Source organism: Salvelinus fontinalis, chromosome 12, assembly GCF_029448725.1.
Source record: "Salvelinus fontinalis isolate EN_2023a chromosome 12, ASM2944872v1, whole genome shotgun sequence".
NCBI classification, from domain to species: domain Eukaryota; kingdom Metazoa; phylum Chordata; class Actinopteri; order Salmoniformes; family Salmonidae; genus Salvelinus; species Salvelinus fontinalis.
The window spans coordinates 37,494,421-37,508,890 of record NC_074676.1 but is presented as its reverse complement, the minus strand read 5'-3'; the positions used below and the strand labels follow the sequence as shown (position 1 = coordinate 37,508,890).

The following is a 14,470-nucleotide window of genomic DNA, read 5'->3' as shown; positions in this document are numbered from 1 at the left end:
CACCCACGGCACGAAGGAAGTCATTGTAATGAGTGAAGGTCATGAGGGGGTCAGGCAGCTTTCTCAGCCACTGTTTGATCAGCCCTGTCACTGTGTGGATGGGGTAGTCCTCCAGGCACACTGCGTGGGGGTCTGCCACACAACATCAACCATTAGACAGGTCATGGAATGGGAACATGAAGAGGTATACTTACGTCATTCATAAGATCTACATGGGCACAATGAAACTTGAAAAATACAACTACTCTTGTGCTTGTGTAGGTGTTTAATGTTATGTCTTCCGTACACCCCTCAAATGAACTGTTACCCATCAAGATCTTAGCAGCTCTCTGGTTTACTGTTTATAATATTATGGGCTGGCCCTTACCAGTCTCCATTAGCTGGTGGAGCTCCTTCATGCGGTTGGCGGAGCCTGACTTGCGGTAGATTCCCTCTGTTAACAGGCCGTTCATCTCGACATGCTCCAGCATCATCTCCAGCACTATGGGAATGGGGTTGTCCTCGCTGGTCAGGTGACACAAGCGCACCCCAAAGTGCAGGCCTCCCGACTCCTCATCACTCTGCACACAGACAGACACCAACAGTCAGAGATATGTTAGTCAATAGTAACCTAGGGACCAATACGGATTTAAGATTCAAACCTAAATCATGGAAGTATGTCAATGTAGTTTACGAATATGTGAGGTCAATGCCCACCTTTTTGGCACAAAACGTGGAGCAGTCTGTGACAATTTTGCAGAGGCACTTCTTGTGGCACACCATCTTACAATCTGGAAAAATAAAACCAAAATGGGAGGCTATTAACATTTGTATCCATGACGACCCAGAATGTAATGGTTATAATGTTACACGTTATGTATGTTTAAAGCATGCTCATCATTCACATCAATCATTGGAGACTGTTATCCTTGTTATTTGCACATCATCATCTGCACATCTATCACTCCAGTGTTAATGCTAAATTGTAATTATTTTGCCTCTATGGCCTATTTATTGTCTTACCTCCCTACTCTTCTACATTTGCACACACTGTACATAGATTTTTCTATTATGTTATTGACTGTGCGTTTGTTCTGTGTAACTCTGTGTTGTTTTTGTCGCTTTGCTTTATCTTGGCCAGGTCGCAGTTGTAAATGAGAACTTGTTCTCAACTGGCCTACCTGGTTAAATAAAGGTGAAAAAAAATGTATATGTATATATACATATATATACACCTATATTAGTTGTTACAAGAATGTGAGAGTTGTCAGAATGTGTGTTTGTCTGTCTGTCTGGTACTTACAGCTGCACATGTAGACTTTCTCCATGCCCCCGATATAGGAGTTGCACTGGTCACACGACTGCATGATGTTAACCTGGTACGTGCTGAACACATGGTCCAGGGGGTTCTCCATCTAAACAATCATACATTGTGTGCATGTATCAATGTGTCCAATCATTTAAAAAAAAACATTTCTATAGAGAACAAAGAGTAGAACGGTTTAAGGATCGGCCCTTAGTTTGTACTTACGTTCTTGTATTTTTTCCGCCTATTCTTTCGCGCTTTAGCAGGCTGAAATAGACAAAACCATCAATATTTACTTTATTGAATCCATAAAGACGGACAATAATCAAGATCCGTGTATTCAGTACCAAAAATCAGTGTTAAAAAAAACGGATATATTTTATTTTTGCATTTTACAATTAAGAACATTCAAAACAAAAAGAAGAAAGACAACAATAACAAAGTGACAAACTTAGAAGACAACAGACAAATGTAAATGCAATAGAAAAACAAAACTAAATATGAGACATTGGACCAGTAGGCTACAGTACATTTTATACATTAAGTATGAAACATTACATGAGGATTATAAAAAGATGCAATCAATGTTGAGGGGACATTCTCCATATAATCAATAAAGGGTTGCCAAATTCTGTAAATTGTCTCCGACTTAACCCTCAAGCTGAAAGAAATTTTCTCCAGTGGGATACAACTACTAACTTCAGATATCCGCCTGCCAGATTCCATTTCAAGGCAATAATTATTTGGCAATTGCGAGCACCATTTCTGTTAGCTTTATTAGTGTGACTTTGCCTAAGATTGGAATTAGTGAAGTTATCCAGTAGACAGACCTCCGGGTCTAAAGGGAATGCAGCCCCCTGAATTGAGGATACGGTATCGCATACCCCTTGCCAGAAACGGTGTAGTTTTGAACATAGGGGGGAGATACCAGGGTTGAACTTGTGCAATGTAGATGGGGTGATATAGAGCTGATGGAGGAAATTAAACTGGATCAGTCTGTATCTGGAGTTCAATGTGGATGTAACACCATCCCTGCATAGGTCACTCCATAGACCCTCATCAAGACGAATACCCAGATATTTTTCCCATCTAAGTCGTGGTTTATCTAGCTCAGGCAGTGGTAGTCATGACATAAGAGCATCGTAAACACAGGAAATGGTCTTGAACAGCGGTTGGTCTGCATGGCAAAGTTGTGCAACAGGTGACATCTTAGGTAGGTTCCATTGGTCCTTGAGATTCACCCTAATAAAATGTCATAGTTGTAGGTAACTAAAGAGGTCCTTGTTAGACAAGTGGTATTTCTATTTCAGCTGTTCAAAGGACATAAGAATTCCCTCATAACAATGTTCCAGAAGAGTGATCCTCTTATCAGACCATGGTCTAAAGTTACTATTCTTGAAAAACTTTTGAACATTGCTTGATTGGGAACCATGTTCAACCAGCCAGGTAATATATTCTGAAATTAGGGAGGTTTAAGCCCCCTTGACTGTAATCAAGGGTCAGTTTGTCCAGGCTAATCCTAGGAGATTTGCCGTACCACAAACTGTCTGGTCAGCTTGTCGAGAGAGGAAAAGAATGCTGCGGATACAGGGATGGGGAGAGATTGAAACAAATATAGAAGTCTGTGTAGGATATTCATTTTAATTCTACCCAGTAGAGAGACACACGTCCATCCATTTACACAGGTCACCCTCCACCTTTTGCAACAAGCTGGCCAGATTGAGTTTATTGAGGTTCTTCAGGTTACCATCCACCATTATACCCAAATATGTGAAACCCATAGGCGACCGTCTAAAAAGGAAATTGATGCTTGATGGTCAAAGACAGACAACAGTAAGATTTTAATCAAAATTGACCTTATACCCAGAGAAAGAACAAAAATACTGTAATAGGTTCTGTAAGTGAGAGGGGATGTTCTGGGTTTGTTAGAAATAAGATAAGGTCGTCCTCAAAGAGTGATATGCCATGTATGTCAGGACATGTTCTAACGGCCTCCGCCAACGGTTCGATGGCGAAGAGGTGGGGGCTAAAAGGGCAACTATATCTGTTCCCCCTAAAGAGAAGGAAAGAGGAGGAAGTAATCCCATTGGTAGCAATATTAGTTTTAGGAGATTTGTTGAGTGATTCTATCAAGTTTACAAACACGGTGCCTAAACTGAACTTTTCCAAAACGCGAATGAGATATGGTAATTCGACCCTATTAAAGGCCTTTTTGGCGACGAGGGAGACTGCGACACTAGATATTTATTTTTTTGCAAGGTGAATTATATCAAAGAACCTTCTGAGATTATTGGAGGACAATCTATTAATTATGGATCCAGTAAGATCTGAGTTGACCAACAGGGGGAGGCATGACTCCAGTCTCTTAGATAGCATCTTGGTGACCAGTTTACAATCTGTTTTAAGGAGAGAGATTGGTCTATAGGAGGCACACTTTCGCAGGTTTTCCCCTTTCTTGTGAATTACTGTAATCACAGTTTGAGTGAAAGACTCTGGAAAGCAGTTGTCCTCCCCGGCTTTTTAAAGTACCTCCTTAAGGTAGGGTACCAACAGCCCCTTGAGTTCTTTATAGAACTCTGGAGGGAAGCCAGGAGATTTATTAGATGGTAAAGATTTAATGTCCTCCAAAAATTCAGGGACTGAGATCTGTTCGCTCAGGTGCGCTCTGTCTTCCTCTGACAGGCAAGGGAGGTTGAGAAAGGAGAGAAGAGTTGATCTCTGATAGATCATCACTTGATTGGGAAGTATAGAGGTCCTCGTAGCATTTCTTAAAAGTATCATTCATTTCAGTAGGGTCAAAAGATCTCATTAGTAAGAGTTTCTATAGCATTAATTGTCCTCTTACTTTCCCCTGCTCTCAGTTGCCATGCCAATACTTTGTGTGCTTTCTCTCCAAGTTCATAGTAACGCTGTTTTGATTTAGTAATGCCCCTCTCAGCTTGATACATGTTCAGAGCATTATATTTCAGTTTCTTATTTACCAAAAGCCTTTATAGGTCTTTAGTCTGGCCCCTTTGGTAGGTTCTCTAGCTCAAAGATTTCAGATTTAAGGTCATTCAGTTTGGCACTGTGTTTTCTTTTCAACCCTTTAGTACAGGCAATGAGCCTTTCCCATCAGAGACTTTCAATGTGTCCCAAATAATTAAACTGTCAGGACCAGAGGGTTTATTTGTCAAAGTAAAAATATTGATCTGCTCTTTGATGAATGCAGGTTGCTTCAGGAGTGTAGAATTTAGTCTCCATCTATATATGCTTGGTAGGAATGGAGATTTCTAATTCCAGAGGAGAATGGTCACAAAGCAATCTGGTGAGACAATCGGTATCTAACACTATGAAACAGTTGGGTTGACAGCAAAAAGTGATCTATGCGTGAGTGTGTGTGTGTTGGGTGGGTGTGAATAAAGAGTAGTTCATATCCTTGTGGGTGCATCTGTCTCAGTACGTCTAGTAAATTGAGATCCTTCATGAATGACATGGTGAGCTTGACGGCTTTGGTAAGAGGACCTATCAAGAACTGTATCTGGGGAAAAAACATCTCCAGCCATTCTGGTGGAGCTTGAGCAGCCTGAATGAAGACATTCTGAATAAACATATGGTCATCGAAGTTAGGAGCATAAATACTCAATAGGTTCCAAGACTGAATAAATATGCCCCTGCACCAAAACAAACCTGCCTGAGGGATCAGACATGGTGTTGCTGACACGAAAGGGATGTGTCTACTTATCAAAATAGCAGTTCCTCTTGCTTTAGAGTTAAACGAGGCCGCAACAATTTGTCCTACCCATTCCCTCTTTAATTTCTTGTGTTTACTGGCTGTACAATGTGTTTCTTGTAAGAACACAACGTCAGCCTTAAATAGTCTATACCTTAAGAAATTATCCTCTTAACTGGGCTGTTAAGATCTTTTACGTTGAATGTGACATATTTTAATGGATTAAGCATGGGTTGAGTTTCAAATATATAACCGAATGATAATTACTCACATGTAAGTATTCAGGTAATGTTTCAACTTTGACGTGAACACTGAAGTGACCTATGCGTCTCTTTAGGAAGGAAACATAAAAAAAAAAATATTTAAAAAACGACCAATTGTCGGACTAAAACCACAATCAAACATGAAAACACTTGTAGAGAGACATTGTTGCTTGATTTCCATCTTGCTCTTACTAGCTAAGCTTTGGCATAAACTAAAACCTACGAGCTCTCTATGTTGAAAACAAACGTTGTGAATAGACATTTATGGCGGAATATTTTACTTTCAACAAGGGCTGCTTGAGTCTCTTTTCAGGAGAAGAGGAGAATCATAAATGGGGGAAAAAGCAATGGACCTAGGCCTAATTTGTTTCGCCCAGTGGATATTGTCAAAACCAAAATATACTCCCCTGTAAATGTAATAGAACTCACCACGGGAAAAATAACTGTTAGTTGAAAATGTCCAAATCAACTGTAGCGACCGAATCACGGGGTAAACAGATCCAAATTCCAAATAGACATCAGTAGTTCAGTCCCAGGAGAGCACAAACAAGACAAATCCCAATAAACTGCGTCAAATCCCACAGATAGACCTTTGTGAAGCAAATTCGGTTCAGTTCTTTGAGAAAAGTTAACACTTCTCCCGGAGTGTCGAAAAGATGGCTTCGGCCATTGTACGGAACTTTCATCTGCGCAGGGTGAATGATGTAGCCGGTGATGTTCTTGTCCTTCAGGGCTTTGGCAACAGATTTGAGCTGCTTACGTCTTGCGAGATTCACGCGCATATCCGGGAAGAGGCTGACACTCTTGCCATCGATGGTGATGTCCCCTTTGGCTCTTGTGAGTCGCAGTATCTTCACCTTGTCCTGGAAACGGAGGAACCCGATCAGGGCGGTCTGTGGAGGCTCATCTGGTGTGGGTTTTCGGTGTTAAGGTTCTGTGGGCGTGTTCAGCTTAGTGTAGTTGGTTATGCGCAGGACATCAGGGATCCATTGAGTGAAGAAACGGACAGGGTCACAGCCCTCGCTGTCCTCCTTCAATCCCACCACACGGATATTGCTACGTCTGCTCTGGTTCTCCATCTGGTACACCATGTTTTTGAGATAGGCATTGTCCTTCTGCAGCTGTTTGATAACTTGTTCATGTCAGGTGACAGTATCTTCAGCAGTGCTAATGCGAAACTCAGCCTCAGTGGTTCTCAAAAGGAGGTCATTCAGGGAGGATTTCAGGCCATCAATGGAAGAATAAAGTTCAGCCTATTTGTTGTACATTTTCAGTGAAAGACCTTTGTTACCATATTACATTTCCTGGAGGAGAGTAGCAAGCATGCCTGAAGTCTCGGAAGAGGCTGCTGAGAGGAACAGTGTGGAACTGTCATCTGAGTTATCAGGGTTAATGCTTATCTTGCTAGCTGTGGCGTTATTATCTTGGGATTCAACAAAGTTTTGGTCATCCTTCTTGCCTCTCGGATCGAGGTCCATGGCCCTTGGGAAGGTAAGCGCTTAACAGTTTATCAGCCAATGTTAGAATATTGTTTCAACGTCGATATTTATCTAATAATAGGATAACTTTGAAGAGCTCAGTTTATTAATGTCTGCTCAGCTCCGCAGCATAACATGCTACGAAAGTGTTGTTTGTGCCAAGTGTTATAGCATAAACCAGGGTGCTTGGAGTTGCCTACTAAGATAATAGCCCTATGACAAATATGCAGGGTAATCCTTCACCTTGGCTGGTTCTGCCTCCTCTTTTTTGATCTCTCCCCTGATGAAGCCATCCAGGACTGACTGGAACAGGTTGACCACCAGCTGCACCTCTCCCTTCTGCTTCTCTCCTGCCAGGCTGATCACCCTCTTCTGGTAGCCACGCATCAGACCCTTGTAGCCAATATGGTGTGTCTGTCCACCATGGGTGAGAGAAAGAGAAAGGGGAATAAAGCAATTATCATCCATACACGGGAGTCACTCAATTGATAAAGCAGCTTCCATATCTATAGGCCTTGCGTTCTGACACTCACCGGGAGAGAGTACATGCCCTTGATGGTCTCTCTGAACTGCATGGTGGCGGTGATGAAGATGTTCTCTGTGGCAGACAACTGCTTCCCTCTGGAGCGGAAGTCATTCACCTACAGAGAGAGAGAGAGAGAGCAATAGTTTAAAGGGATAGTTTGGGATTTTTGGCAATGAAGCCCTTTATCTACTTCCCCAGAGCCAGATGAACTTGTGGATACCATTTGTATATCTGTGTCCAGTAGGAAGGAGATTATAGGTAGTTTCGTGAGCTAACGCTAACTAGCTTAGCTAAGCTAGCACTAACACAAGATAAAGGGCTTCATTGCCAAAACATCCCCAAACTATCCCCTTAAACATATTGTGGAGCATACTATAAGTGTATTTCTCCTCTATGCACCTGAAAACAACAAGAGGTGTGTGACTGAGATCAACTCTCATTTCAGTTAGCTTTTAGCTGTAACATTAATCAGAATGTGGTTGGACCTGATTCCCCAGGAATTCGTCCAGGTGTCGGAGCTCATTGGCGTTGGTAATCTCCCTGTCCAGAGAGGCGTTCCATTGCTCTGAAACACGCGTGGCCTGGCTGATCTTGATGGTGGGGTTCTGGCTCACTGCCCGGCCTCCACTAGCGGGGTCTGGGTGGGAGCGGGATGTTAGAGAGAGAGGCAGGGCTGTGTGGAACGAAGACAGACAGACAAACAAACAGAGACAAAGAGACACAGAAACAAAGAGAGAGACAGACAGAATTGTCGTCAATATGTTCAAGCATCATTATATAAAATATTCACTACTTTACCTTTTCCACATTGTTACAGCCTACATTTAAACACATGTACATTTAGACACTTTCGTTACTGGCCTACACACAGTACCCCATAATGTCAAAGTGGAATTAGGTTTTTTATTTTTTACAAATTATCTAAAAATGAAAAGCTGAAAAGTCTTGAGTCAATAAGTATTCAACCCCTTTGTCATGGCAAGTCTTAATAAGTTCAAGAGTAAACATTTGGTTAACAAGTTGCATAATAAGTTTCATGGACTCACTCTGTGTGGAATAATAGTGTTTAACATGATTTATTAATGACAGCCATATCTGTATAAGCTGTAGAATGTAAGTTTTGGGGACTTGAGAGCCTTTTACATATATTGTTTTGGCCAGGAAATAAACACTTCACTTGATTCCAAACTCGTTTTTTGGATTTTCATATCATTTTGTTGATAAAACATATTTTTAATTCTCCCTAACGCCAAACTGTGACGCACTACCATAGCAAGAGGCTAGAGCCAGTTTCACAGTCAAAACATGATGATAAAAGGTCCAAACTATGTTGTTATGATAGAGCTTAATCCTACTTGACTAATTATTTACCAGAAAGCAACTTATTTAAGAAACAAATCCATTGGAGAAATACACCTGTATTTTCTCTCTGGGTCTCATGTTCAGGAAGTGACTGACCCTGTATCACCCCCTACATCACTGCCCTCTTCCAGCACCTTCACATGAGTAAGAGCACTGCCATTTCCAGGCCAGACTGAATCTTAGCACAAATACCACCTTATTTCACAGTCCCAGAGAAACTCCCTACCTTGTACAGTATACACTGCTAAAGGCACTGACAAGTCATTTGACAGCAACCTAACAGTTACATAGCAACAAGATATGCTGGAGACAAGCTAAATAGGGCAGTAGAGAAGTAAGAGATGTTGTTTCAGATGGAAATGTGCCATATCGGGTATCTAGGATAATCAAGTGATGTATGAGAGATTCACTTTGAATGACCATGTGACTTGACCAGGAACAAAATGTACGCTCGGGTTATTATAGCCTATTGTAGAACTAGGACCCAGAGATTTTCCTGGTCAGGTCACATATTGGTTGTGCCCCAAGGCTGCATCCTGGTGCCTCTAACCTTCTCCTCGGTCGCTCAGATCTCCATCGTCAGGACTATGAGCTTCTTTATGGGAACGTTTCTTCAGGATCTTCCTCAGGAACCCTGAGGATCTACAGCACACAAACACTCAACACCACACCATCAACACACTCATACAGTAGGAGTCAATACAAAAACACTAATTGTAACATTTGTGGGTTATTGATGTGTATTATGGATTTTAATGGGTTTGACTGTAAATAGGCACAGGTGAGCAATGTATCTAATCCTACTAATATGAACAACATAATTACAAGAGTACCTGTTGTTCGGACTTGACACAGAAATACAATCTGCCATTTGATCATATCTGCCACCATGCAGGAGAATTGGATAAAACATGCTTTGTTTTAGTGATCAGAAGTGCGAGATGTGAATGTTGAATCTTTGTGAATGTCAAGGGGCAGAGGATTTTTGTATGTAAGCCTACAGTAATAAATGTTCTCATCTGTCCAGTCCAACACCACATATTTTCAGGGTTTATAGACCGACTCTGCTCAATGAGTGCCATGGTAACAATCTTTAAACAAAATCAAAATAAAGCCCAATATTTTGATCGTCCAGCCTGATAAAAACATTGGAACAGTAAGGCACAGCACATCCCAAAAAGTGGGGAACAAGTAAATCCGTTCAGAGTAAATTAAGTTAAGGAATTTCCGGAATCTATCCCCTCCAAAAACAAACTGCCTCTATAGCTATATATGGGAAACTCTAGCTTGTGCAACGTGCCATATGAAGGAGCTAGACAGTTTGATTACACAAGGAATAGTGTTTTCCCATGGGCTATCTGCCTCAGACCTCCGGGGTGGATGAGAACGTCTAGTGAAGGGTTTTCCTCCACAGTTACATCAGTCTCTTTACATTAACATCACACTCAAGCATCTTCCTAGGTTCCTGTCTTTTTAGCCACCGCGCTTCTACATCTGCATTGCTTGCTGTTTGGGGTTTTAGGCCAAGTTTCTGTATAAGCACTTTGTGACAACTGCTGATGTAAAAAGGGCTTTATAAATACATTTGATTGATCATTGGGGTTATCTGGAAGAGACCCTTAGGACATCAACATATGCATTTTAACATCCAAAAGCCAAGGCATCAAACCATAATATTGGCCAACTAAGGTTCTATACCGCTAGTTCCAAAACCTATTTATGCCATGATCTACCAAAAGCTTTTGGAATGCTCTTATGACTCATCTAAAAACAAAGCCAATATTTTTAGGTCCAACCCAGTCTCTTTCACAACCCAAAACGAATCAGCCGGGACTGCTCTGTCCCCCATCCTGCTGTAAAATATTTAACATTAGTTTCCCTGAAGCAGTGTACCTCTCTGGGGTGGGCGGTAGAGTTTGGACAGTGTCCTGGTGGCCTGAGGTGTCATGGGTCCTTCTCTTCATGCTGCCCGTTGACCAATCCTCTACAGCAGACTGGAGCTGCAAGGACGAACAATAAGATCAATGCGAAGAATCAAACTATACTGTACAATTCCCATCATGTTGAGCAGGTGATTGAAAAAACTGTTTGAGGAGATGAGGCCTTGGTAAAACTTGATAAGTTTCATTTGCGACAGGAAAAAGAGATGACATTTCCAGCAATCAAGAATGACCAACCCAATAGTTTTTTATTTGACCTTTATTTAACTAGGCAAGTCAGTTAAGAACAAATTCTTATTTTCAATGACGGCCTAGGAACAGTGGGTTAACTGCCTTGTTCAGGGGCAGCTCGGGGATTCAATCTTGCATCCTTTCGGTTACTAGTCCAACGCTCTAACCACTAGGCTATCTGCCGCCCCTATATCAACCAATAGACTTCCTTGAGAACCCAACCAACTTCCAATAGACATCCATGAGAACCCAACCTACCAAACTTCCGATAGACCTCCATGAGAACCCAACCTACCCAACTTCCATCAACACCCAACCTGAGGGACAATCACCTTAAAAGTTCCACTACTCATTATCCATTGCACAAATTATGGAAGAGGTTCATATAATTTTATCACCTGAAAAATACACCCATGTTCATTCCCAGCAGCACATTGTTGTTGTTGGTGGTTAAGAGGAAAACTGATTCATTATTGAGTCAAATCCTCAAAATCATTTGTGACCACTTGTTATTTAAATAGCAAATTAATCATTCAATTGGAAAATGAGAGTGGTTGTGTGTTAGCAATCCACAGGAAAGTTATCGCCCAAAAACACTGCCGAATGCAGATGCAAGTCTATAGGCACACAATTACAGTAAGAGCCTTGTAAAATGGTAAACTGGTACTACTCATTTTTTTTGCTGCCATGGGCATGACATTAAATGTTTTATAAAATGTTGATAAAATAATATTCCTGTGTGAAATAACCCATGAAGAAACAAATTCCAAGGACCACCTCTGATAAAACCCCCAAATCATGACGGTTGACCAGAAAGGGTTTAATTGTGGGGGTTGATCAACCACTCCCAAGCCTATTGATTATGCTCCCCATTACATCTAAAGAAGTGTATGATGAGGTTAAATACTAGGGCAAAAAAGACCTGAAACTGGAGTCCAGAGATTAAGAGCCAATGGTGTGCTAGGATGCACCAGATTGTCTCTAACGGGCAGGGCTCCGTTTCTCTGTGGTGGCAAGCTCTGCTCTGGCTTTGTGATTATACCTTATCCATGGACTTTGTCCCTTGTGGGCCCAAGCAGGCCCTTGCGCTCAAAGGGAAGCAGGTCCAATATGTCCCATCCTCCATTTCTTAACTTTTCTTAAAAGGCGATGTCTACGAGCTAGTCAACGTTTGTGTTTGGAATGTTTACGGTAACGTGTTCTGACCTATTAGAGCCAGAGAAGTACAATGACACTAAGCTTTCATTCAAATGTCATGAATAAAGAATGTGATATGCTAGCTTCAACCTGTTCAGATCTGATGTGCTGCCCTCGTATTTGATGAAAATAACAGTTCATAAGAAAGGGCAAGGCACACAATGCTGCTGGGACATATGCAGCGCTTACTTTTTTGCTCTTTACTTTAAATCACTGTTTGATCTCGGATTGGAATTCAGCATTTTTACTGGTGTCTTGGTTTTGTCTTCGCCCAACAATTCTCATTCAGCTTTTCGCTTCGGACGTTTTTATCTCCTCCACCACGCACCTGTTCGGTAAGGTCGAGCGCCTCCTCTTCTACTCAGCCTCCCGACAAAGCATCCCCCAAGCGGGTGTGACACCTACTCCCGTTGCCTGCTGCACTGCTGCTTGGATCCCACCCGGCGATCTGCTCCCCATCTCCCCTGGCCTGTCTCCACCTGTCTGGTACAGATAACCCTGCCACACTCACCCCTCTCTCCCAAGCTTTCGCTTGCCTTCAGCACACACATAGATTTTGGACTGCTCTGAACTTTATGTAGGCCAATTCATTTGTGCTTTACTCAGAAACGCTTTAAAATAAATTAATAACTCGTAGGCATATACTAATTATCTCAGACTTTTATAGCCTACTGTGCTCAAAGAGCTACTCTCTCACCTTATTTTGTTGGGGCGAGTGACTCTTTGAACTTACAATGGTTGGCTCCAAGCCGTTTTACTTTTTTGTTGTGCTTTGCGCTATTTGCTCAATGACTCCTGTTCACTTTGTTGACTATGAGTTTGCTCATTTACCCGACCGTGAAGACAGACAAAGTTTGTTCCTACACTCATGACTCTGTCTCTCGGCCTCCCATCCTACTCTAACCTTCTCCCGCCAGCTTTGTATTCATGCTACCTGATGAAATTGCAGTAAAATATGATCTTGTTGCCATCTGATGCAAATTATAAAGTCATTAAAAAAAATTCAACAATGCAGAGCTCGCCCTGTCCTCTCCCGTGCCCTGATTGTATTACTGCTGATGATATCTGGAAATGGTCAGTCTACTATTGCCAATTCTGACTTGTGCTCTGATGATTTTTGCTTCACCGATTTCTGCTCTTGTAAAAGCCTGTTTTTTTTGCATGTTAACACTACTAGTTTATTACCTAAAATTGATAGTGTAGGTTCACAGTTCCAATCCAGATGGTCATTACTGAGACATGGTTAAGAAAGAGTGTTCATTGACCTTTTTCTGAAGACAGATCTTCCAAAGTGGTGGAGTGGCAATCTTTACCAAGGAACACCTTCAGTTCTCTGTTGTCTCCACCAAGTCTGTCACCAAACAATTTCATTTGCTCCCTAAATCTTTCAGATTATTACCAATCCTACCAAACACACAGAAAAGGCTACTTTCCTTGACATTATACTCACAGGTATCAGTCTGGTGTTTTCTGTAATGACCTTATTGATCACTATTTTAAGGCCTGTGTTCGTAATGGCTGCTCAGTTAAATGACCTGTCCTGATTTGTCATAGACGCTTGCTGAGAAACTTTAATGAGAAAGCTTTCCTTCATGACCTGGCCTCTGTAAAGGGGTATAGAATCAGCTTGATCACCTCTATTGAAGATACTAGGACCTTATTTTTTAAATATATTTTCACTGGTATTATTAACAAACATGCACACAGAAAATGAGAATTAAAAGCAGGTTCAACCTCTGGTTTGACCGTGATCTGGCAGACTTACTCCATCTCAAAAAAAAAAAAAATTGGCGGAAGGTTCGGCACACAAATACTCCGGCTGACTGGCTGTAGTTCAGGCAAATTAGAAATAAATGCACTCAGCCTATCCGGAAGGCCAAAGTTAATTACTTTAACGATCAGTTCTCGCTCTGTGGGTCTAACCTCAAGAAGTTCTGGAAAACGGTGAAAGACCTGGAGAATAAACCCTCCTCGTCGCAGCTGTCCATGTCCCTTAAATGCGGACAACATTAGGAGAATACACCCACCTAGGTGATTGAAAGATGAACGAGGTCCACACTCCAGTCGGTTGCAGTAATGCACCTTAAAGTTGGTTGCCAACCCAACCACCATATAAAAGCTAGAATTACTAGAAACTAACTAGGTTTCCCCTTTTATCTGTGGATACATTTTTGGACTAGAGGACACACAATTTTACGTGACTCAAAATGGGTCGATATTCTACAAAAGATCCAGCTAAAAAGGGACCTTGTACATTTCAGGCAAAATAACAACCCAATGTTTATATCTCTGGAAAAATTAGCTAGCAACAGCAAGCTAGCTAACTAAATGTCCATGAATGTTTCATGTGTGTTTCGACCAGTCCCCAAATTAATATATTTGGTTCAGAGTTCATTTTGATATTTCAACCTCCATGTCCTGATCACGTCTGGTGTGGCTGGACATGCGCCCGGTGGCAGGTGTAGTCTGCATGTTA

General features: G+C 41.6%; 1 protein-coding gene across 7 annotated transcripts in view; it reads right to left on the bottom strand.

Annotated features, from left to right (window-relative positions):
* The window catches only part of LOC129867315 (unconventional myosin-IXb-like), a 118,481-nt gene that overhangs the window by 14,685 nt on the left and 89,326 nt on the right, over window positions 1-14,470 (bottom strand). For all 7 annotated transcript variants that reach the window (XM_055940637.1, XM_055940638.1, XM_055940639.1 and 4 more), the window contains 10 exons: window positions 10,520-10,626; window positions 9,177-9,268; window positions 7,750-7,937; window positions 7,272-7,379; window positions 6,982-7,152; window positions 1,511-1,552; window positions 1,283-1,394; window positions 697-770; window positions 368-560; window positions 4-132 (listed from right to left, as the gene is read on the bottom strand). In XM_055940637.1, coding sequence (XP_055796612.1) covers window positions 4-132; window positions 368-560; window positions 697-770; window positions 1,283-1,394; window positions 1,511-1,552; window positions 6,982-7,152; window positions 7,272-7,379; window positions 7,750-7,937; window positions 9,177-9,268; window positions 10,520-10,626 — 1,216 coding nt within the window. The remainder of the gene's footprint in view (window positions 1-3; window positions 133-367; window positions 561-696; window positions 771-1,282; window positions 1,395-1,510; window positions 1,553-6,981; window positions 7,153-7,271; window positions 7,380-7,749; window positions 7,938-9,176; window positions 9,269-10,519; window positions 10,627-14,470) is intronic.